At 42.5% G+C, this 25834-nt stretch overlaps 1 protein-coding gene across 1 annotated transcript in view; it reads left to right on the top strand.

The window, feature by feature from the left end:
• Positions 1 to 25834, top strand: part of PTPRT (protein tyrosine phosphatase receptor type T) — a gene marked incomplete at its 5' end in the record, with an annotated part of 453063 nt that overhangs the window by 183077 nt on the left and 244152 nt on the right. Inside the window, 2 exons of the mRNA XM_084218107.1 lie at positions 904 to 1019; positions 3676 to 3850. Of these exons, the coding sequence (XP_084074233.1) occupies positions 904 to 1019; positions 3676 to 3850 (291 nt within the window). The remainder of the gene's footprint in view (positions 1 to 903; positions 1020 to 3675; positions 3851 to 25834) is intronic.

The raw sequence follows: 25834 nt of genomic DNA, 5'->3' as shown, positions 1-25834 counted from the left end.
CCTCCAACAGAAGAGAGGTTATATTGTCCTCTGAAATTATGTATTTCAGTGTCTAGTCATACTAGAAAATGTGCAGATATTGTTGAAAAACACTGACCTTTTTAAGTGGTTTTTTAGAGTACCATACTATAAAATTTTTCAAATGATGCACAAACCTTTTCCAGCAAGAAAATAGTTTACTTAAAGGTCTTGAATTTGCTGCTGTAATCTTGTTTATACTTTTAGTTAAATAGAGACCTAACTCAGTCTGATATTTAATCAAAAAGATAATCCTCTCATCTAGTTTCTTTGTGAAAAAAACCCTGATGTCTGCATTTTTAATATCACTGGTTTAATTCTGAACTAATGCTGAATTTAGTGTCAGCAAAACATTGATATCAGTGATCTTAAACTAAACCAGTGATACAATACCGTCAGTTAAAATGAATATTTCATTTAATATCTGATTTGATATTGATGAAGCATTATTCTAAAGGTCTAGGACGTATTTGATAGTCAAGAAAAGAAAAAAAAAATAAAAGACTCTTGTGAAAATGGGGTTTGGGTCAGTCATGCTTGACAAGCACAAAAGCATTTGACTTTTTTTGACCTTTTTAGAAACGTAGTTTTCTGAAAAGAAGAGATGACTCAATTACTCTTTATAGCAGGCAATAAGAAATTGTGCCAGTGACCATGAACTTGTGATTTGATCCAAATCTGTATTTTCAGAGGCTCCAGCCCTCTCTAAGATCCCTCAGGCCACCTTTTCCCATCTCCATCCCCACTTCTCCCTGCAAGGAGCAGTTAAACACCCAAGGGCAGTTTTGTTTAGCAAAGCCACCTTTGCAAAGGGCGTTTGGGTGGGTGCAGCAGGGGTGGCTCCTGCCTGGCTCTACCCTTGCCATCCTCTGCCTCTTTTGTCAGGAAAAGCCCCGCATTTCCTGCGGCTGCAGAACGTGGAGGTGAACGTGGGGCAGAACGCCACCTTCCAGTGCATCGCCGGCGGCAAGTGGTCACAGCACGACAAGCTCTGGCTCCAGGTAAACCACTGGGGGGTTTTTGGGGGCTTTCTTTGCTTTTGCAAGTGAAATAAATAGCTAGAGAGAGATTGGTGGTGAAGCAAAATCTTATCGTCACTCTCCTTTTTGAAGAGCTGCCGTAAATCGCTTCGAGGTGAGAGTTGAGGTGGCAAAGTATAGAATTAGGAGACAGAAAAAGGAAAAAATGGCCAGTGACAGCAAAATTCTGGTTTTAAACAAATGCCCATGTGCCTGTAAACTCAGTCATAAGGCAGAAGAGAGAGGAAGTGGAACAGTTCTCTTCTGCTTTATTATATCATCTGCTTTCCTTTCACCCTAAAAATGTTTTCAGCCTGGAGTCAGGGATAATTGTTAAGAAGGAAATCTCCAAGGTCTGGAATTACTTACCTGGGTGGGTAAAATAGGCATACCCAGTTTGCACCCTGTTCTTCTTGCTCCCAGTTTCCCTTGGCTGCACAGACAGCAGATTTGGTCTTGTTTAGTCATTCACTAAAAGACCAGAACATTCCCTCCCTGGATGTTTTATTTGCAGCCTACTGATCAAACTTGTCTGGGTCCTGCTTTTCTGGTGGCTGAGTAAAAACCTTGGGAATTCACTGTCAGTGTTAGAATTGTCATCAACCCCAACATCAGCACGTGGGGTGTGTGTGTCCCAGTGAAGGACACAATAATTTCTCCAGCCCCTTGAATTTCTCTGATGTGTGGATGCCCAGCATTTCCATTCCAGAAGCTTTTAAAATAATTGAGTTCCTAAATGCTTAACTCCTAAACAAGTCAAGAGGATTCTTGTTGCATGTACACAAAGCCAACGTAATTTGGAGAACACTAAAGCCAGTCCAAAAGTTTTATTCTCAGCTTGGAATGATGTGCCAGAGGGTTTGATCACCCCATAGTTGTAACATCTGGGGCAGACAGGAAGGGCTTTTGTAGTCAAATAATTACCAGATTTTATCAAATTTTATAATTTACTTCAGGCGTTTTTTAATAAAATTTAAAAATAACATTTTCAAATCTAGCTTAAATCAAGGAATTGGCTTACCTAATCATAAAAACTAAAAATAGTACTGGGAAAAAGGCTTAAGTTGGTGAGACATGTAGTTGGTATTATATAAAAATGATTTTATATTCAGTGACTATGCTCTCATCACAGCTGTTCTTCTAAAAATTGCATTTTTAACCTAAATTTGTTTACCTGTGGTGTACGTCTAGAACCCACTGAGATATATTTTTGACTTATTTTATCTCTTCTGGGTTCTTTCATTAAAATATTTTCCCAGTTACAATTAGATATGTGTGAAAACAATTCTGACTTGCAGCGATATGAACCTTTCCCTGTGAGAAGCAGAGTTGGGGAGGAAAGAATTGCTATTGTAAATGAAAACCTGTTTTCCATTCTCTGAAACTGCAACATTTAATGAAAATAGCCTTGGAAACACCCCTAAAAACTGTTTAGTGGAAACTGCCAAAATAGCAATGTGCTTTTCTTTAAAATTCCTAGTAAACTGGACAAATGAGCAAGTTGAGGTGTTTGTACTGAGGAGAACAATTTCTGGCTAATTCTTCATCTGTCCCTTTTCCAGTTGGAAAAATGTGGTCTGGCATTGGTAGAGAGGTTTATTGGGGAATGCTGGACATACAAGGATGTCTGCTCATCCAACCAATTTATTTAAATTGGTCCAGAATCAGAGTTTTGCATCTGAAAAGGCCAAATTTGCAGAATCTGTTCATTTGTAGTGTTTTCCCAGGTGAACACAAAGCCTTCAGCTGTTGTGTTTTCACATCCAAGCCGGGCCTCTAATTACACTGGGTGGAATTGTGGAAGTGCACAGTGGCAGTCAGAGCTACCCCTCTGCAGCCTTTGCAGGAAATAATCTTTGAGTCAGAGAACGTCCTGAGCTGGGAGGGACCCCCAGGATCCCCCAGGGCAGCCCCAGCCCTGCCCAGACCCCCCAACAGCCCCACCCTGGGCACCCCTGGCAGCTCCTGGAGCTCCGGCAGCCTCGGGGCCGGGACCATTCCCTGGGGAGCCTGGGCAGTGCCAGCACCTCTGGGGAAGAACCTTCCCTGATCTCCAGCCTGACCCTCCCTGGCACAGCTCCAGCCATGCCCTGGGTCCTGTCCCTGGTCACAGAGTTCCTACTCTGACCAAGCCAAGTGTCCTCAGTGTCCTGCCCCTCCTATGGGTTCCCTTCCAGACACTTTACCCTCTTTGTATCCTTAGAACCAAAAGCCCAGATATATCTCAAATATTAAATAGAAATGCAAACCTAAATATATCATAGAATCACAGGTTTGGGTTTGAAAGGGACCTTAAAGCTCATCCAGTGCCACGCCCAGCCATGGGCCAGGGACACCTTCCACTATCCCAGGCTGCTCCCAGTCCTGTCCAGCCTGGCCTTGGGCATCTCCAGGGATCCAAGGGCAGCCAGAGCCTCAGCACCCTCATTTTTAGGGCCCAGCTCACACAGCCCTGTGGATTTCCTAAGGGAATAGCAGAATTCTTCCCTTGAAAAGCCATGCTTGTCCAAAACCTCTCCCATCCCCACGAACGCAGAGCTCTGACCACATTAATCCCCCCGAGGAGCGACTCACACACGGACACACCAAACACATAACCTTGTCTCCATGATGGCATTATTTCTCTCTGCCTCTGCAGCAGTGGAACGGGAGGGACACAGCCCTGATGGTCACTCGAGTGGTCAACCACAGGCGTTTCTCAGCCACGGTCAGCGTGGCCGACACGTCGCAGCGCAGCATCAGCAAGTACCGCTGCGTCATCCGCTCCGACGGCGGCTCTGGCGTCTCCAACTACGCCGAGCTCATCGTCAAAGGTAGGAGCAGCAAACTGTCTTCGTGCACAAGGAGGGTTTCCTCCCTGTTGCTGTCATATTTTCTGGAAAAATCTCTTTGCCCAGGATTTCTTCTCCTGGGAAGCTGGGAAATGTTAGAGAAAAATGAAAGCAGTAATTGTTTGATTCGCTTTTTCTGTGTTGTGCTGCTTTGGAATGTGGTTTGGACATTGTTTACCAGCTGGGCATTGCTTGGTTGGGTTCATGTGAATTGTTTTAACTTAATGGCCAATCACAGCCAGCTGTGTTCCTTAGACCTCTGTGTCTCCAGGGCTCAGCCCTGGACATCCCCGTGGCTTTTACACCTACACTGGTGTTCCTTAGCCCCAAGAGCACCTTCCCATTTTACCAGCCTGTCCTGTACTGACTCCAGGGGAGTCAACACCCTCCCTATGATTTCCACCAGTATTTATATTATAATTGTTCAAGCTTCATGTCACTCATTAATCAACCTTGAGCTTTAAGCTGGGACTCTTTCTGTATGAATTTACTCTGAACAAGCAATTCCATCCCCACTGCCCATGGTGGGTGGTCCCAACCAGCCCACAAATCTGGCAGCCCTTCAAGCCCTGCCAATGGGAACGTGCCAGGAGGGGCTGCACACGCCAAGCAAACTGGAGTGGCCTCATGTTGCTTTGCTAGGCATGCTGGAGCCCATAGCAATGTGCCAGCACCATGGATGGGAGACACCCAGCAAGCCCTGGCACAGGTGGGAAGGGGACTCTGGAGATGCAGGCTGCAATGGAGAGCTGCTGGACCTGGCACTGCTGCACCAGCCATGTTGAGGCTCTGGAGAGAGTCACAAGTTTTGCATTAGTGTCTTGTTAAGCCTTTTGTAAGGATAATTTCTCTAGTCTTTAGTATAGTTTTAGTATAGCATTCTTTAGTATAATATAAAAGAATAAATTAGCCTTCTAAGAACATGGAGTCAGATTCTCAATTCCTCCCCCATCCGGGGAACCCAGAAAATACCACAGATAACTGTCTATAAACACTGGCATTCTGTTGGGCCTTCTTTTGATTGTGTTAAAACAAGGAAAAAGGGGGAAAGTGAGGTGAGTTTAAGTCTGAATCTTGGGTATTTGAATTAAAACTTTGGACACAGCCCTCTTTGGAAAGTTTTGTAGTAAAATATGGTGACGATGGAGATTTTTACTGTAGTCAGCTGAATAGTTTGGCTGTCAGTCAGCTTCACAAGCTGCTTTCCTTTCCAGTATTTTATCAGGCAGAAATTATCTTGTGGTGGAGCACTGCATGTTGGCAGAGCCTGTTCAGGGCTGCTGGCAGTAAATGCTGGGATTGATTCTGCTGACACCCTGAAGTCCAGAGTAGAAGCATAGTAGTTCTTGAAGGGTGTTTGGATTTCAGCCACGTTAATTACCACGATTCAAGAGCCTGACACATGCAAGGTGTGTTTTAACCTCGCCTTCCTGAGGCAGGGGGTGAAGTGCTATCCTCTGTGCTGGATTCTTTTTTAAACCTACCTTGAGCTGCACCACAGGAGTGCTCACTGACTCTTAGGTGGTGAGTTGAGAAAGTGGCCGAGTTGTTCCTGACGTATTCTGTGATTGGGGTGAGAGGAATTTGAAGTCTGGGTCTGCTCACAGGGTATAATTTACTGATCTAAATGGAGGGTAGGAAAACAGAGGGCAGCTGTAGATGCGAGATCAGGCTGTCCTCTGTGCTGCTTTCTGCCAGCTGATCTGTCCTTTGGTGATCAGATGTCTTGGTTATGCCTTGGAGTCTTGTGTGGTGCAGAGGTTTGGACATTCAGGAGGAGAATGGTTGTGCTGGATGCCAAGTGCATTCCCCACAGTGATCTTGTATCTTGTTCAAATCTGGGGGAATTAATTCATGATTAAATGGGGATTGAGCTGCCAGGAGTGGCACACCTAGGATTGTACCACAGCTAAATAGAGGGAAATGCAGCCTTCTAGGGCAAGCAGCTATCAGAGCATTCCAGGCTCAGTTAGGTGCCTGGAATTCTCAGAATGACCAGGTTGGGAGAGACCTCCAAGATCATCGAGTCCAACCCAGCCCCAACCCCTCAACTCAACCCTGGCCTCCAGTGCCACATCCAGGCTTTGTTAAACACACCCAGGGATGGGGACTCCACCACCTCCCTGGGCAGAACATTCCAGAACTTTATTACTCTTTCTGTAAAAAACCTTTTCCTAATCTCCAACCTGTATTTGCCTTGGTGCAGCTTCAGAACTTCATGTTTATTGATACAAACAGAGAAAAAAATTGAAGAATAAATTAAAAGCATGAATGGCTGGATGTCCAGCAGGAAAGTGCTGATGGCTTCATGGCTGGGGTGCTCAGCAATGCACCCACCTCAAAGGAACTCTAACTCAAATTGTTGTGAGAAGGTCCCATCCTGCTCCTCATCCCTGATTAGGAAGCAGGGGAGGTTAAGGGGCTCATTTGAGGTCAGTTTGGTGCCACCCTGTGACACACTGGGCTTCCAAGCAGCCTGAGTAATTTTAGTGTGAATAATAGCAAATTTGTAATGCATGTGCACAGGCGGAAATGAAAGCAAATTGGAATTGTTTAATTCTGAAGAGATGATTATTGAATTGTAATAATGTTCTTGAGCATACATTCAATTAGCCTGTAATTGAGGTTTTGCTCAATTGATAGTCCTGCTCCTAAACCTGCTAAATCCAAGCTAAATCTCTGCTTCTCACGTGCTTTCTCTTGATCAGGAGAACATAAAATCACAGGGTGTTCCTTCCACAAAGATTAAAATTTAAAAGTGTGTCTATGTAATCTTTTTAATTGAAAGATGTGTTTGCTTCCCTATGCATAAGAAGTTTTAGTGGAGTATTTAAAACAGAAATAGTTTACATTTCTCGATATTGAATGAAAAAGTTTGGTAGATATCAGAAGAAAGGTTTTACTTTGAAATGTGCATACTCCTAAAGCCCAAATTGGACAGTAAATACCTGTTTCAGCAAACAGAATGATCAATGAAATTAAACACACCACCTTGATTGTCTGTGGGCACCTTCACTGAGAGCAATGTATTATTGAAAAGAAATTACTGGCAATTTTATACAAAAGAATATAACAGTATTAGTTCCAAATTATTCCAGTATGTTTAGTGGCAGGAGATACATTTGTAATCCTGTGAAAATGCTTTTCTCTAGGCAGCTATTTGCTGTATGTGCTAATGCTTCTCTGTCTTCTGCCTTGAATAAATGACAATACATTTATTCTTCTCTTTGCACTCTCCAATCATAATAGCCAGGCCAGAAAAACCTATCATTTCCATCTGCCCCCCTTGCCATCCTTTGGTGCTCCAGTGGAAATAGCTCTTCTCTATTTCTTCTCTCTCACTGGTGCACATATAGTAATTTAATACAATTTTGTAGAGGGCAGTTTAAAAAAAAAAAAAACAACCCAGAGATTCTGTGTCTCACTCCACTGCTCACACCTGAATGGAACATTTCCTGCCTGTAATTTTCTTTTAAGTAAAAGCTGTGTGGCAGTTCCTCGCATTCTGAGCAAAATGTAGGCCTTGCTTGTATAAAGATTGTTTAAAATACTGTGGAAATTGGCTAGAATTTTATCATTTAAGGTCTGTATTAATGCTGGTGTCCTTCCAGGACGCTTGTCACATTAGGTAAGGCTGTGGATAACATTTTAAATTCTGTGGGAGTGCATGGAAGACTGTTTGCAGTCAGTTTTTTATTCCTTGATCCCTTTCAGGTACTCTGGATGCCCAAATGAATCAGTCAATATAGGATAGGAATCTGAGCAGAGCTGATAAACAGGGAATATTACAGCATCTACATCCTATTTTTATGAGCCAGTTTTTCTGAGGTTTTCACTCTCCAGAAGCCTCTCAAAATCAGTTTCCTGCCGCCTGTTGCTACCTGAACATCCTTTTAAGGCTCCTGGCATTTTTGTAGGGTCTGTTCTGCTACTCCAGGGGTAGGAGGACCCTGTTGAGCCTCAGCCCAGCTCAACAGACCCCCAAGGGATGTTCTGGCTCTCTTCAATTTTGTCTTCGTGGGTTTTCAAAGCGTCTGGCTGGAAAAATAACCTGTCTCTTACCTGAGAGGCTTTCAGTCATCACTGTGGTGTTTGGGACAGCTCACTTTGGCTGTTATCAGGCTTTTATCAGCCACAGGAGGAGCTGATGCCTTGAGTGACTCCAGAGGGAGAGGGGGGCTCCTTGTCAGAGTTGTTTATCATTCTCTCTCTGGGTCTCTTCTGCTGTGATGCTCGTCACTGTAATTCCACCATCTGTTTATTAACTCACCAGGTACTCACTGAAATCTGCTCCAGTGATTGAGTCTCTTCCTAAAAGCAGACACCAGAATTTACAAAATAAAGCTAACCCCAAACCACAAAACGAAGGAAAACAACATAGACAAAAGCACTAAACAATGAACTAAATAAAAAAAAACCTGTCAAATTGTTGGAGTTGAGATACTCAGGTGTGAAAAACATGATAAATAATTTCCATTTAAAATAAATCCATATATGGAAGCTTCTCCAGTATGAAATACCCTGTGAAAATTTCAGATTTACAGTTCTAAGACAGACTCATCAAGGAAAAGCTCTACAGGTATTTTGCTGCCTCAGTATTTATTACTAGAACCGACTCCAGAATAGTTTCAGTTAAATATTCAACAGCAGGAAGTCCTACTAGGAGAAAGAATTTTCTGGAGCTTTAAAATCATAAGAAATGAAAAGATCTTTGTTGTTGAGCTGAGGCTGATCCTGGGCTGGAGCTGGTTCTAGAAATGTCCCATCAGGCTCTCCCCTGATTTCCTTGCAAACACAAAGTTCAGTGTGGCTATGGGAGTGTGTGATTGATTTGTGTGCAACACACTCTGGAATGTGTTCCTGGGATGAAGAGACAGTTCCTTGTAATCATAGAGAAGACTCACAAACTCCAAAGTTTTTCACTTCCTGTAGAACTCTTATGGAGAGATGTGATGAATATGAAAAGAATCTTTAAACATTTTCTGTATTGGTTTGGTTTTTTTTTTGTTTTGTTTTATTTGTTTTTTTCTTTTAATATTTTCATGCCTGATAGTTCTATACCCTGACATATCAATGCCAAATGTGCTCATTAAAATGGGCACATGGAGTAAAATATTGCTAAATATCTCCCCCCTGTCCATCATGGGGTAATGTAACCTCTGCTGGTGATGCTCAGGTCCCCATGCTTCACCCAGGAGATGGGGTGTGGATATGAAAAGTGGGTTCTGTATTGGAACTGTCCTCTTTTGCCATCAGGGTGGCTGAAAGACCACGTCTCTCTGTCCTTTAGAACTCTTTGGGAGACAAGCTCAGCTGTGGCACATCTGGTTTAGATTTTACTGGTTAAAAAAGCATTTTTGCCATGTGCATTAATAAGCAGCTGGCAGGTGTGAAGATTCCTATCTGAATTTATCAGGTTCATCCAGATCACAGAAGTTTCTGGGCACGTTTGAATCCATCTGCCTGAGTTCTGCACATTAATTGAGGCCCTCAAAGCTACCAGCTTGTGAGCAGGAGTCAGTCCCTGGCTGGTGCTGCCAGCAGTGCCAGGACACTGATAATGAGGGTTCCCTCAGGCTGCTGCTCTCTCTTTGCCTGTTTGCTCCCAGTTTATACAAGGTCAGTGTTCAGTGTCCAGTGCTGAGCTGTGAGGAGCTGAGTACAGATCTGCTAAAACACCTAAAGACTGTCCCAGGGTGATGTTGTGATGCTTGTATCCCCAGCTGTGTGTTCTGTTCATGCTGGATATTCTGTTCTGTGCCTTCAAGACTGGCTCTGAAGAGGGAAAGTTTTGTTTTGTTTTATTATCAGCCTGCTCCCCATGGCTGGTGGGACACACAGACAGGGCAGTACACAGTGCTGCTTTTGCTTTTTGCTTGGCTTTTGCTCTTGCTTTTGCTCATTAGATAGTTTAACTCAGCAGTCCAAATTTTCCCTGGAGTGTTTTTCCTTTCCCTTTCTTGGAACCCCTCAAGCCTGCTCCAGTCTGGGACACACCAAGAGTTTGCACCTTGTGGCTGCAGCAGCTGCCCCAGGGCTGGAGGGACTGATAACAGAGCCACCACCCCCAGAGAGACTTTCTGGATTTGTCACCTTTCTCAGAGCAGTGACAGGGTGGTGTCACCTGGTATTGTTCATTGTGTGTGCTGGGGGTGCTGTGCTGTTCAATAAACAGGTTCTTTCCACTTCTCTCTGAGGAATCCTTCCCCAACCCATTGGGGGGAGGGAGTGTGTGGGTTTGCTCTCTGGAGGGGCCCCTTGGGAGGGTTTCTCCCAAATTTGCCCTAAATCAGGACATGATGCAACTCTGAGCGCTACACCCAGACTGGGAGGTGCATCCAGGCTGTTGGTGAAGGTTGTGCTGCCTGTGAAATATCTGAATGAGGGACAGTGGCTCTGTCATTAACAGTGTCTGAAAAAGCCACTTCTTCCTTTATTTCTTTGCAGTCATAGTGGTGTAGGGAATGTAACAATCCCATTGTTGGTGTGGGCTGGTAATTACCTGTTGCTTTAACTCAGTTTTAATCATGGGGTGGGTGTGTGCTAGGGAAGGAGGAGGCAAAGAGATTACAAGCACTCCAATTTCTCTTCTTTCCATCCAGCTTCATATCTGTGAAGCCAATGAAGGAGATGGAAGACAAAGCTGTTGTATTGTAGATGTTCAGTAGTATGAAACATGAGTCCTCTCAAAAGGAAATATTTCCCTCTCCTTTTGTTTAACTTCCAAAACAGAGCTGGGAAATGAAGCCATTTCCTTGAGGAGTGATAAATGTGCAGTTTATGGAAAGGATCCAGTTGTCAGCATTGCATCCAGTGCCACACAGATTTGCAGTAATGACCCAGAATGTGTTTCCTGGTTTCTCTTGTTTATAATAATCAACAGGGTGTAAACAAACATTCAGGAGGAACACAAAGCCACAAGGGGTACAAGACAAGTTCATAAACTGATGATGTATTCTCAATTCAATCTATATTTTCCCCAACTTTTTTTGTTTCTCTCTTCACCAGCCTTTTTTTATTTTTTTTTTTGTTCTTCTGTAAGATGAGCAGGGAGTACTCAGGGTTTAAACTCAACCTTGTTTCTAACAACCTGGGAAATGATAATTGCTCTCATATCATATCACTAAATACATGATGTACATGCAAACCTTTTAGTTTCTGGTTAGAATTATTAAGGAGGTTTAAGGCAACTGCATAGAAATTAACTCAGGACTGTTGATGATCAGAAAAGAACATAAAATACCAAGAACACAGCCCGGTGCCTTTGGTGCTGGGAGTGTCCTTGCAGTGAATGACCACCAGATATGAGCCCTTATCAAACAAACCTGGCAGCTTTTCATTCTTTGTTCCTTTTCAAAGTACAGATTTTCATGCACATTGATTGTTAATGATGCTCACGTGACATTAAAATTCAAAATTACACTTTTTTTTTTATGCTTATGACTGAACTTAAAGACTTAGCATGAGAGATGAGTCACGTTCATTGTTAACTCTCTTCTGCTCATCCTTCCTCTGCCTGCTTAATTGTAGGGAAGTTATTAATGGGCTTCTCCTGAAAAACAGGATCTAAAGCTGTTCCTAATTTATCCACCCTGTGGTTACAATGCTGTTAACTGCTTTCCATTCAAGAAAACTCCCTTGAGGTGTCATCTCTCACCATTCATGGATGTTGGTGAAGATTCAGGCAGATTTGGGCACTTATGGGATGTAATTGTTGAGCTGTTATCTCAGCAGGGCAGGGATACCCCTTTTGCACCAAAATATATTTCTTTTGCAGAAAAAAAACAAAACAAAACAAAACAAAAAACCCAAAAAACAAAACAAAACACCAAAAAAACCCCACTAAAAAAAGTAATGTTTTACTTGATGTGAAATCCAAGCTAGGATGCACCAGATTTCTTAGTAAGAATGGATGATTGTTAGTATGAGAATCTTTAATAATAAACCTGCAAAGAAAAAGGGTGTATCTGCAATACAGTGAGACCTGTAGATCCCATGTGTGGGGGAAAAACCAATTGATTTCCAAAGACAAGAGAAAACTGCTTCTGTAGATGCAAATACCTAAAGCCAATGTGGTTACTGGAACTTGTAAAAATTTTGCAGCACCAAAAGTGCTGAAGAAGCTCAGATGCTGATCTCTTTTAAAGGTTCCTCTTTTAAAGCTTTTAAAAGTAATTCCTCCAGCTAACAGGCTTTGTGCAAAACCCTGCATTTGCTGTAGGACACTGAATAAGGAGTTGCACATCACCTGTGGAAGGGACAACTTCTGCCCTGAGCCACGTGCTGATCAATTCCCAGCTGTCTTAGCTTGGATTTGAGCTTTCATTTTTTGCTGGCAGCATCCTGTAAGTCTGCACAGTGCACAGTTGGTTTTCTTAGGATGTGTGAAACATGTGCCCAGAGTTTATTTTTATTGTTTTCAAACAAACTGCAAGGCAAGATGTAAACCAGTTAAAATGATTTGTTGTTTCTTTACATTGCCCTGACTTACTGAACTCAGATTTCTTTTGTTTTGTACATCTCAGAGCACTTTGGATTGTGGTGAAGTTTGACCCTTCCTTAAACAATCTCTTCCTGTGGGTGTTCAGCCATCAGAGATTGCACACTCTTCTCCTTCCTTCCAACACACCACTACAGACTCTGCAAGGTTAAACTCCTCTGCTGGTTTACAGGTTGCCATTTACAAGCTGAGCCTCTTATCCTGAAGTAAAAAAGGTTGAAAGTTCATGAGGAAACAAATGATGGGAGCTCTGTAAACACTTGACTGATGATGGAGCTAAGGATGCTGGCATTAAGGCAGCTCCAGAATCTTCTTAGCTTCCAGTCTGGGAGCTGGCAGAAGGCTTTGGGAGTCTGTGAGTGGTGCTGAGACCATGGCAGGAGTTTGTGTCAGGAATTCAGGTGAATGGGATTTTTAATGTTTGCATAGCATTTAGCTCTGCATGCTGGAGCTGAGCTGGTTTGCTTTCTGAGCCGGTGTAACTGAGCTCCAGGGAGCAGCTGATGGTGATGTTTGCATTTCTGTCTGAATGAAGAGACTGAAGAGCCTGTTGCAGTGTTAAGGAAAGAATGGTCACTTGGAAGTTAATTCACTGAGATTGTGAGACAAGCAAAGAGCCAGAACTGCAGTCTGGAGTGGAGATGTGGCAGCCCTCCTTTTCCATCTCTACCCAGCTGAAGAATGCTTCATTTTCCAAAGCAAACAATTTCCCAGCATCCATTCTAGCTGCAAGCTGATGAAATAAATACTCTTCTCACAGAACCACCCCCTCAAACCTGTTGCACTGCTTTCCAGCTTTGCTCTGATGTGCTGATTTTCTGCCATGCTAAATTCTTCCTCTGGTACTGGGAGACTGCTACAGGTCACACCCTCCCCATCACCCCTGTCCAGCTCTTTTTTGTGACTTTTAAAGATGCTTTACATCTAAGACCAGAAACCTGCTGAGCAGCAGGGTGATGGTTACAGCAAGCCCTGCAACTATTTTATTAATTGGCCTAGGAATTTGAGAAGAAAATCCCATAATATGACATTTCCTAGCTCCCAAAACTCCACACTGCCTGTTGAACAGCTGCACTATTACACCTTCAAGGTGAGCAGGAATGGTTTCACACTAAAAGGGAAGAGATTTAGATTAGATGCCAGATGAAATTCTTTACTCAGAATGTGCTGAGCCCTGGCACAGGGTGCCCAGAGCAGCTGGGGCTGCCCCTGGATCCCTGGAAGTGTCCCAGGCCAGGCTGGACGGGGCTGGGAGCAGCCTGGGACAGTGGAAGGTGTCCCTGCCCATGGCAGGGGGTTGGAATGAGGTGAATTTTAAGGTCCCTTTCAACCCAAGCCCTTCTGTGATTCTGTGATTGTGCTCTGCTCTGGTGCCAAGAGACACAAAACCCCTGCCTAAAGAAATTATTCCAGCCCTCTTTCTCCTTTTGTTCCTTAACAGGTTTCTCTCCAGTGCATCTCTTGCCTCTCTCTCTCTCTTTCTCAGCAGGAAACTTTCCATCAGTGCTTGTTTGCATGTGAGGAAGATGCAAATAGCTGCAGGACTTGGGCTCTCTCTGTTTGGATCCCATAAATCAGACTTTGCATATGCTTTACTGTCCTATTTATTACCCTGCAGCTACTCCTGACTTACACAGCAGACTACAACTTACAAACTGTTTGTTCCCTCAGCAGGGTACAGACACAAATTAAAATGGAGGAGGTCTGGATTACTTGCTTCTACAATTTTCTGTTTTCTTTCCTTCACATCACACAAAACCTTCTTTTGCTGCTGCTCATGACTTTTTGACTGACCCTTGTTGGCATTGCTGACCATATCCTACTGCCTTTTGATCAGCAGTGGGTTATTACTGAGTCTTCTGACCCTGATTGCTCATTAAATAGTGATTTATCAGTGTTTCCCATGATTCTGAGATTGAAACTAAATTTAAACACTTCAATGCTTGCTTTTACATTGTTTTCTCCCACCTCCCTTTTACTTAACCTTACCTGTGCTCTACTTGAGGAGCCCTGTAGATAATTTGTTTTCACTTGTGCCAAGAATATGGTGCTTCAAGGGTGACCCAGAGTTTTGGTACATTGATTTTTTTGCCTTTTGGTGAGGCCATTCAGAGCATGCAGCAATCACTCAGCTCGTGGAAGGTTTTATGCTCATTGCTGTAGTCACAAACCCAACTGCTCTTGAGAATTGAAGTCTTGTCATGAACAAGTATTTTACATCAAATTATATATATATATATATATATATAACCACCAGGATTTTTTCATTAATTTCTCTTGCAGGATTTAAAATTGACTAATTAGGGAAAATACATTTTTTGTCTCCAAGAAAGAACTTTTTCCCCACATGCATGGTCCTCTCAAAGCCTGTCCAGTGAGATTTGATTCAGCATTAGTTGACACTGCATTTAGTCAAGGAGACTAAGGAAAATCATTCTGGTATTGAATTATCCTCAAATTCACCATAATGTCTTTATAGCTCATCTTGATGGAATCACAGTACTGTTATAGTCTTTAGAGTGGGATTATTGGTGTTTCCTGAGAAAAAGGGAATTTTAATAGCCTTCATTAGAGCTGTGATAGTTTCAATAGGGGCCAGACTATTCTCTCTTCCAGGATTTACTTTCAACAGAGAGGATGAGAATTTTCTGTGTAGCTCAGCCTCAGGTGTAGCAGCTCTGCACTCATAAGGAAGTTTTATTATTTTTCATATATCTCACTTCAATTACAGCTGTCATGACAGGAAGAAAAAAAATGTTTAATCTCATTCGACATTTTGTAAAATGCAGGCCACAGAATTCACAAGTCATTCTTGCATCATGAGCACTGCTGTGTAAATAAAGCAGAAGAGTCTTCAAAAAAGATTGTGATTGAAAGGTTTTAAATTATAGAAAATCTCACCAGCCTTAGATAAGCTCTTTAAATACTTAATTATCTTCCCTGTGTAGCATCTATACCTTATTTGAGTGGGATGTTTCCAGCTTTTGCAGCTAACAGATCTTAAGCCTTTCTTCTAAATATAATCAATCTTGAGGTATTGAATGTGAACCTGTATTGATCACAATCTTGGCTTTGTTTGGTTAATTTATGTGTCTTAAGTGTCTTCACGGAGTCCCTTGTTCTGTTGAAGAACTGCTGTCAGTTCTGGGGAAAATATATCAGTCTGGACTCTCAGGTAATTTTGTGAAATATTTTCTTTTCTTTCCACAATGAATACTTTTCCTTACCAGCTTTGTTCTCTTTCTGGCTGTGGAATGAGGAAACCTTTAAGCACATGGATTTTATTTTCTTAATATTTCTTTCCCCAATTCTAAGACAAACCTCTTCAGCAGAGCCAAGGAAAGGCACTATAAACATGGTCAAGGAAAAGCACGTGTTCCATGAGCAGTGTTTCATGTGACAGGAGATCACTGCCTACCTGGTGAACTTCTGCATCAAACAGAAACAAATAATACATAAATTATTGAGGAAGGCTCCTGGAGACCTCACAAATAACTAAGGGACACCTGATGGAAGTCACTGGTTTTCAGTTCAGGTGGGGTTAAACGTAACATTATTTTTAACCTAACACCCTTTTGGTGTCAGTGCCAGTAAGAAATCCCCTCAGCCCGCCCCAGAAGGGATTTCTGTGCCACAGAAAAGCTTTCACAGCTGGGACATGCGGGATTTTTGTGTGTGCTCCTGCACCACACTTCCAACCCCGTCCAGGTCGGCTGTTTGTCTGTCTGTGCCCAGACACGCGTGAGATGGGTTTGCTCAGATTGGGCTGCAAAGGATGAGGCTGGACTCTCAGGTTTTTGGTCTTCAAGGCTGTTTATTATTTCTTATCTACAAAGTTTTCTCTCTGCCCAGCCGGGATCTGACCAGCAAGGCAGCCAAAGGCACTCTGACCGCCCATGGGGCAGTCGTGTCTTTTTATAACAAAAACTACGTAAATCTTATTTACCTTTTACCCCCAATACCTTTCACCCTTGTTGGCAAGTGCACCTTCACCAAGAACCTACCCACAAGTGCCAACATCACACAGAAAATGGATGACAAGAAGAAGAACCACGAGACAGGCCCAAATTCCTCCATCTTTTCTCCATAACCTCCCTGTACCAAGGTGAAACCTGTGTTTCACCTTGCAAATGTACTGTTTTTACATCATTTAAACCCCAGTGATTCTCATATCCTCACATGCAGGTGGCACATCCCTAGAGGGATCAAAGTCAAGCCACCAGGTGCTTTTAGCAACATTCCAAGACCTCTGAGCCCCCCAAGGGTTCTCTGGGTAGCTCTGGGCATCAGGAGCGATGTGCTGAGTTCCCACATAACCCCGCACATACAAGGGCTGAACTTGTTCCACAGCACCAAAACCTGTTCCCTGGCTTGTTAAATTTTTGGGTATTTTGAGGGAATATGGGGACTCCTGCTGCACCAAGCCTCTGGATCTGTACATGAGTGCCTTGGGAACTCTGTGCTGCTTTATCAACACAGCTGCCCAGCAAAAAGGAAGGATGAGTGAAGGATGAATGAAGGGATATTGTGTGTGACCTTGCTGTCCTGAGGGCTCTGAGCCCCAGCCCTGTCACCTTTGTTCAGGAATTCATCCAGGAGGTGAAACTCCCAGATTTGAAGTGGGATTTTAGCAAAACTTTTTTTTTTTCATTATTCCTTCTGTTTCTCTTCGTATTGATGTCTTTTAACTCTGACAGGAATAAAGCACAGAAAGTATTTTGAGATCTGGCAACCAGACTGTCACCAGCAGTGAGCTGAGCTGGTACTGGGGCCATTATACACATTCTTTTGGAGTAAATGAGTCTCAGATTTTGTTTGGTGCTGTATTTCCCACCCTTTTCCTTTTCTTTTTTTTTTTTCAGGAATAATGAATGGTAGTTTCAATCCTCCCCAATTTCTGGCAGGCTCTGGAATGCTTTTTTTGTCAAATCCCAGCACCTATCACCCATCATTGCAGCTCTCAGGGTGAACAGCACACTGTGCAGCAGATTGGAATTTCTAGCATTTATTACTGCCTCAAAATGCATTTTGTGAAAAAAAGAAAGAACTGATCTTTTGCTGTAATACTGTGGAGTCTCTCTGAGGGAACAGCCTAAATCAAGAAGTATGTTTCAAGGCTGAGTTTTAAACTGGAAATAAACAGAGATACAGCCCAGGAGAGGGAAAGCTGGAAGGAGTGTTGTGGCCTGCAGGGTATTGTGAAACTCTCTGTACCATAAAACCCTGAAATAAAAAGAGAAGTATTGAGTGGTAAAGAAAGATTCACCTTAACTATTACCAGGCACTCTGGTGTGTCTGCCTGCTCTATTACCAGAGCTGCTTGTACTGCTATTGCTGACTTCTTGTGGGAGGTGGGGGGGATTTTTGGACCAAATCCTGATGTTTGCTTCATTCCTGGGTTTTTTATGTGGGCAGGGAGAGGGAGGGCTCCTGTCACCAAAGGTGGCACCAATTATCACTGAAGGGGACAGAAAAAGGTGACACAGAGACTCCATCAGCAGAAGGCATGAAAAGGCAATTTATTATTAGAAATTCACAGTTCCTATAGAAACAATGGTGGGCCTAAGACCTGATTGGCCTTTAGGAATCTTCTCTCACCTGTTGGTCAAGAAGGGACAACTCCTTCTTGTAAACATCTCTGACAAACAGAGGTCGCCTGCCAGGTGCAGAGATTGAGATAATAATTGCTTTAATTCTTTCTCTGAGCTTTCTCACAGGTTCTCTGGGAGAGTTGTGTCTCTCTCTCTCTGCTCAGAGGGTGTTATTACCACAGGCTCCCAGACAGAGTGATCCCTTCTGGTTAATATCTTGAATTTCTGTTTGGTTTGGTTGGGGTTTTTTTACATCCAGAATTTACTGATGCTTAGCAAAGTCTCTGTTTTTATCATTTCAGTTTTATTTTTGTTGCATACATCTCAATAGGTTGCCAGCCTTAGCTGTGAGTTGATTTTTTTTTCCTGTCAAGGTTGCCTTGATCATTTGGGTAAGTGGGTAAGTGAACCCACAACCTGACCTGAAATGTGAGGGCTTTTTCTGTGGCTCACAGTGCTTGAGACAGAGCCTCCCTGCTTGTTCCAGCTAGAAGATATTCAGATGGAATGAAACTGGGAGGGGGAAGAGCTGAACAGATGTATTTACTTGGAAAATACAACTTAGTGCTCACCATCCCAGCTGGCATATGAATAGACATATGTAAACCACAGAGTGTCTGTGACCTCTAAGCACATGAAAAACACCCCAGAATATTTTTACACTGTGTGCTCATAGGGTTTGCTTAACTCTCTAAGGCCTGAGGAGCCTCAGAGCCATCTAGGTGACAGCTGAACTTACTTTGGGAACCTGCATTTTACTCCTGGCATTTTTGGGGTGGGGGATGTTGTAGAGGTTTAGCAGAGGGTTCTATTTCTGTTTCAAAAGGAGGAATGAGTGGCACAGATGGATCAGATTTATCTCAGGTGTGAGCAGGAAAAACTAAATTATATAAATAATAATCAGCAATGGACTTGCTGCTTAGCTGAGTGTGGCTTCCACAATGATGCTGCCAGGAACTACAGGAAAATAAACTTTCTACCACAAAGCATGACCTGAATACCACGTGAGAGCATGAAGAAACAGCCTCCTGTAGTTCCTGCTGTGCAGCTGGGGAGGTGTTCTAATGAAAGCTATTTTGAGTGGCTGTGTACAGTAAATTAGCAGCCTCCTGTATTTACTGCACTCAGTGGTATGTACTCAACTGCCTGCTTGAAAAGCTGTAAAAAAAGCAAGGATTCTGTCTTGGGTAAAACCATTGTGGGTATTTGTGTCAGCTCTGAGATTTTTATAGGCACCTGTTCCTTGCCTTTCTCATTAGCTGCTCTCCAGGGCAGCAATTGCAGTGACAGCTATAACGTTATCCACTCACAGACACCTCTGCCCACATCAAAATGTTTTGCTGCAGGTGAGGTGATAATTTTCCTTGCATCAATCAAACTTCTGTCAGTAAGATCAGACAAATGGCCCTCTGGTTCCTGCAGCATGTATTTATCCAGTTTTCAATCTGAACAGGAGAAAATACAGCAGGTAATTCTGGTGGAAGGGAATGGAGGAAATGACTAATAATTGGTCAGTAAGACACTTGCATTGATAGGGTTATTCCACAGCAGTGTAGGTTTGCTTGCAATTCCAGCAGTGTGAGTCCTTGTGGGGAGGCTGCACCGTTGAAACCTGTGGCTTTAGATGTGTTTTTGGTGAAAGCACAAGAGGAAAGGCAGTTTATTTCAAAATTTAATGTTAATATTGTGTCACTGACATATTTTATGAAAAATCCTTTCTTTAGGATTTTTCCTCCTGAGAAGCTGAGAGGCCTCAGGAACAAAATGTGAGCAATGATTGTCTGCTGCTGTGGGATGCAACAGGTGGGTCTGGGATGGGTCTCATGGGGTTGTTTCTAATTAATGGCCAATCACAGTCCAGCTGTCCAGACTGTCTCAGTCAGAGACAAACCTTTGTAATTCATTCCTTTTCTATTCTCAGCCAGCCTCCTGATGAAATCCTTTCTTCTATTCTTTTAGTATAGTTTAATATAATATATATCATAAAATAATAAATCAGCCTTCTGAACATGGAGTCAGATGCATCATTCTCTCTGTCCCTCGCCAATATTGGAGTTGTCTTTGATTTACAATAAATATTGTATGTAAAACATGTATATTTTTAAATTTGTTTCTTCATTAGGTTACAGACTCTACCACGTGCTTTCTCTAACCATTTGTGTCTATTAGCCAAACCAATCATCCAGGCAGTTGTGTCACAAACCAAGAGCAAAAAGAAGTTCAGCTTGTTGTTGGATATGTGAGATACTGTGTTATATCCTTGGGGAGAAATGGGTCAACTTTTATTATCAAACTGTGAAGGGCTTTGTGACAAAGTGTGTTTAAGTAACACAAACCAAAACAAAGCCAGCTCTGTACCAAAACAAAGCACAAAAGCACCAGTGGGGCACAACTTTGATTACATCCCCGTGTTCTTCTTGTCCCACTGACCCCTGCAGACACCACCAGGTTTTGCTTATCCTAGAAGATAAAAGAAAAAGCCAGCTATACTTGCCACAGCTGGACTGTGTGTGGAGGGATTGGCTGCTGGAGCTTTGTGCTGGTAAAGGAACAGAACACCAAGCTCTTCCTTCTGTTTTCTCCCAGGTTATATATATATATTGAATAACCTGTGGTTGTTCAAACAAGGCTTGTCATAGTTAGAACCCTTCTGGCTGGAAAAGCCCCCAGGGTCATCAATCCCCACTGTGTCACCCACCCCAGAGCACTGAATGCCACGTCCAGGATCTCTGAACATCTCCAGGCTCCTGAAAGGGAAAAATCCTTTTGTGTGCACGGCAGAGAATCAAACTGGGTATTTGCTGAACTTCTGTAAATAGATGGAGATGGGAGACAAACTAAAAGGCAGCAATTATGGCAGTGATTGCAATTCTCCAAACAAACAGAAATTTGCTGGTTAGTTGGCAAAATGAGACAGCCACCTGCCAGAACTGAGTACCCAGAGCTGAGCAGAGCAGGCTGCCCTGCAGGACTCCAGACTCCTGCTTTTCTTTGTCTGTGGAAGTGACTGAGGACTTGCTCTCTGAGGCTACTAAAGGAATGCTCAGAACAGCAGTACTTGAGATCACTTCATGGGATTATTCCTGATTGTTTCTAGAGTGGCTGTAGCTCTGTGCCAGGGTAAACTTTAAATCACTGCATTTGGGGCAGTGGCTGCAGTTACCCAGGGAGATCCTGCCATGCTCTCTGTCATGTGGGAGAGCAAACATGCACTTTAAGCCTGTATTTGTGAACTTTTGTGAAGAACTGAACCCAGGGGACTTCATGTGATATTTAACTAAATGACTGTGATTGAGGCCCTGAGGCCAATGGCATAAAATGTGTCAGTGTGTTAGGATCACTTGCCTGAAATTATCCCTCCAACAATTTATGTTAAAGGAGTTGTCTGATACCTTGGGAGAGTCTGCAGCCTGTTTTCTATGGCAGGGGTTGGTATGTTCCTGTTTGGAAGCATCCCTTGGAAAAACAAAAAAAAAAGAAAAAGCATTCAGCAATGCTAGCTTCTAGACTCCATTTTCAGGAAAATTAAAAAAAAAAAACTCAGATGTAATTAGAGGAGTAAAATCATGAAGGATATGGAGTGCTAAATCTTACCTGAAATCAACATTCAGGAAGAAAACAAAATTTTGTGGGATGTACACAAATGTGCTGGTCAAATATCTGCACATTGCTCTGTGATCCCAGCAGGTAACCCAGTGCAGCAACTACACATGTGGGTGATTTGTTTGAATATGTGGCTCAGACACCCCCTATCCCTGTGATAACAGGAAAATTCTTTTTTTTTTTTTGTTTAGTTCTCTGTGGTTCATTTGCACTGAGGGTTGTTTTGGGGTGAGACCTTAATGAATGTCAGAGGACTTGGTTGGATTTCTCAAATTTAGCTGTCAGTGGTCAACTTCTACCATCTGCAGGAGTGGTGGCCATTCCTATTTCTGTCTATGCACTTCAATCCACCCTTTCTTGTATTTTTTTTGCCCATTCACCAAAACAAAGCTTTCCACTCTACCCATCCCATCCCATCCCATCCCATCCCAACCCAACCCAACCCATCCCATCCCATCCATCTCTCCTCTGTTTCCCAGTTCTTCCTGCTTCCCTATTTTGATGCTGTTCCCATATCCAGACCAGGAAATAGGTTTCTAATTCAGGGATAAAAGGATGAGACTTGGAGCTGAGAGTCCTTGATCTCCTCAGGGAGGAATTACTCTGTCTGGGGCTTTGTGCAGTCATATGATTAACTGTGTGAGGGAGGAATAAGTTCCTCTCCCCTGCCACAACTTGTGCAAAAATAAGCCATTATATCTCTACCTGAATCCCAAAGTTTCTGTGGAGTAGGTGACCCAAAAGGAGGCATTTTTTAGATGATGACTGCTGCCTGTTGAAGTCCCTGTATCATCAAGCCACAGACTAAAACTGGTGGGCTGAAAAGGAGGTTTGAATTCTGTTTTTCCAAGTAAAGGACAGGCAGATGATTAGCACAGAGCCTGGGATATGTGGAGGTCACATCAGTTAGAAGCAATTAGTGTTTTATTTATCAGTTGAAAAAAACCCAGTGATTTCAAATGTAATTAGTAAACAAAAGCATTTTGTGTTCTTTAAACCCCAGGGAGTGCTGGTTTTGGACATGTCAAAGCCAGTTCATTTTTCAGATGATCATTTGGAACATGGCAACAAAGATTATTTTAGTGCAAGACACTTTACTATTCAGTGGTTAAAAAGAAACTTCTTGAAAACAGCTTTTTCTTTGTGGATTTGTGGTGCAAAAGAACCCACAGTAAACACCACTGCCATGTGTTTCAAAGAAGAAATGTTGGGCTATGAATGTCCTCGCAAAAGCTGAAAAGCTTTTTTACTAGCTAAAAATGCATAATTTTAGAATTTTTGTTTGATTTTTCATTGATTTGATTGCATTGAACCAGATGGGTGATTTTTTATGAAAAGCCTTCACCACATCCATGTGTACAATGCTTTGAGAAAACACACGGCTGGCAAATCTGGAGCTGATGATGAGGAGTGATGCTGTTGAGTCAGGGATGGAATGAAAGGCTCCAGTCTTCAGGTGGATCAGAAGGCTCAAGAAGAATCTTTATTAGCAAGAAGTTGGGAGTTTTACAGTCTCATTCACTAAGTGGGACCTGATTGTCTCAAAGTAGAAATATCTCACATTTTTGGTGACCATGAACAGCACGCTGTGGAGAACCAGAACTATAAACAATGGTTACAGAAAGAGAGAGAACAATTGTTTGAATTATTTTGTCTAAGATTCCCAACAACAAGCCTAGGAGAAATTGTTCTTTCTTTAACTGAACTGAGAATATCCACAGAGGAGATTTGAAGATGCAATGTCTCCCAGTTTTCGTAGCCCTTGAGGAAGAATGTGAACCTGCTCTACCACCAATGATGGATGAGCTTGTTTGGCCAAACAGATTTTCTTTGTGCAATGCTCATTTTTGCATCTGTCCACTCCCTTTTTTATGTATTCACAGGAAAGTAAAGGAACTTTGATTCCAAAAAGTCTTTTTTATTTTTTATTTCCCCAGGGAATGGGCAAGGCCAGAGCTCCAGGAGAGTTTGAATGCCCAGGGTGGAATTGTTGGGGTTGTTGGAGGATTACCCAGCTGCCATGTGGGTCCCTCCCAGCTCAGGATATTCTGTGTTTCCATAATTTTTCTCTCTGAAGGAGTATTCCTCACTAAGATTTGCCATGTGAATGGAGTGTATACACCAGAGCAAGTGAAACTTCTGCATGGGTTGGGAACTGCAGATATAATCAGGAATGCTTTTATGTATCTGGAAACAGTGTGTTCCTCTAAAAGCTTGCTAATTTTATTTTTAAAAGGGAACATAAATATCTGAGTCACTCTCCCATACGTCTGCTGTTCTATAGAAAATGCCTTTGCTAACAACACTTATATGTGGCTTGTCTTGTTAATGACTAAACAAGGATCTCTGAATAACAACCATCAAGCAAATTAGTAGGGATCATAAACATCCATTTTATTAATCCTGATAAAATATGCAGAGATTTCCCTCTCTGATGCAACCTTTTCTTTTATTGATAACTTCTGAGGAGGCTGTGCTCACAGATCTGCCTGACCTCTCTAATCTTCTCTCCCAGACTGACATGTCACACTCCTTTGGGGAAGGATTTGAGTTCTCATTCTGTGAGGTGGATTAAATAAGTGTCACTGGCTTTCTGAGTACCTTCCAGGAATTTCCTCTGAGTGAACCTTAAGTATTCTGTTTGTCAAGAACTGCAATTCCTGTAGCTGCCAGATTTGGACTGCAGTCCTCCCAGTTGGAGCCTCCCAGTAGCAGGGTTCAGCCCTCATTCATATTTATGGTGCACCCCCATGCATTGTCCTCTGAGCAGCACCCCAGCCTCTCCAAACCCTTGGGCCAGGTGTGCTCTGCATTGCTCCCTCTGCATTTCATCTGATTCCAGTCCCTGATCCCATTCCTTCTTTTGTGTCTTGTCACCAGTTGCCTCCTGAAGTTTGTTCCCGCTTTTCTTGGACCTCCTTCCCCTTGGCAATGTGGAGAGCTGGTTTGTGGGTGGTCCTGAGTTCCCAGTATATTAATTCATACTTGGAGTCAGATGAGATTGCAAATACACCCAGAAAACCACCTTTTCTTTTCTTTTTAAGAGCTATATGTGCCATTATTTAACATGTAAGAAATAATGAAATATTGGGTACTCTCTTGCTGTGTTAGATTAATTTTACCTCTGTATTGTTTTCTGTATAAATAAGGACTGCACCTGGACTTGAAATAGTTTTTCTGTGGCAGAACAATTAGTGCATCTCTTGCTGGCTGCTGACTGGGAAGCACACATGGTTATATTCACAAGCCATCACTGCTGCTCTCTAATCTATCCAGTTCACAGGCAAATAAAATATGCCATCTTTCAGGATTGAATTACAGAATGGAAATGAAAGAAAAAAAGATTAGTAAAAAAAGTAATGCCTAAAGAGTAGCCATATTCTTCAGGGAGAAAATGAAATACCTGCTGACAGCTCTTACCTTAATGATGTTCTTGTTTCTGTCAAAACATCAGACGCCCCATCATTTTCACTGGCATTTGCAAGACTCTTTTAAGAGATGCAGAGGAAAGCAGAGTGTTTTGATGGGTGTTTTTTTTTTCAGTTGGAATCCCTTTCCATTGCCACTTTTTTATTTTTTGTGAAAAGAATTTTTCTTTTCCTCCCATCTGTCCCCTCTCAGGTTGATTTCAGAAGGATTTGGGAGCAAGAAGAAGTAAAGGGTTATAAAATATACCCAGGGCACAAGTTTGTCTCCTGTAATGTAATTCATGGTGGGAATTGCTCTGCACAATAACCCTGCAATGGGTGCAAAAAGAGATATTTGTAACATGGGCAAGCTGGCAATGGGAACTGGGACACTCTGCCAAAACCAAGCACTCTGGTGGGTGTGTATTTACAAGGTATGGGAATAAATTACACAGACTCCATTTTCTTCATGGTGGAAAAAGCCCCTTCTTTATTCACATAACTCCTTTTTAGCATTTTATGGAGCTCATGTGGGACTCCACTTGGGTAGGAGCTTTCTTGCTAATTATTTTATTGGTAATTAACAAGTTGTTGTTCTGTGTTGATTGGTCACTCCAAGTCTCGGTGTGTATGTGCAGGGAAAGTTGTTTGTGAGAGATATTTTCATTTTTCTATCTAACAGTGTAAAAACAGTTTATACAGGTGCTGGCTGTTTTTCACCCAGGAATAGATTGTTATGTTAATGAACTGCTCAAAGCAGGATTGCTTTCACATGGGAACTTGCAAAAGGCTACCTCGACAAGGCCAGGGACTGATTTCAGGAGAGCAGGCTTGATTTTATGATTTCTTTATGATTTTTCTACCT

This window comes from Fringilla coelebs, assembly GCF_963513975.1.
Source record: "Fringilla coelebs genome assembly, chromosome: 18".
Taxonomy (NCBI): Eukaryota; Metazoa; Chordata; class Aves; order Passeriformes; family Fringillidae; genus Fringilla; species Fringilla coelebs.
Note: the sequence above shows the minus strand (reverse complement) of the source record. Positions and strands in the feature narration are given on the sequence as shown.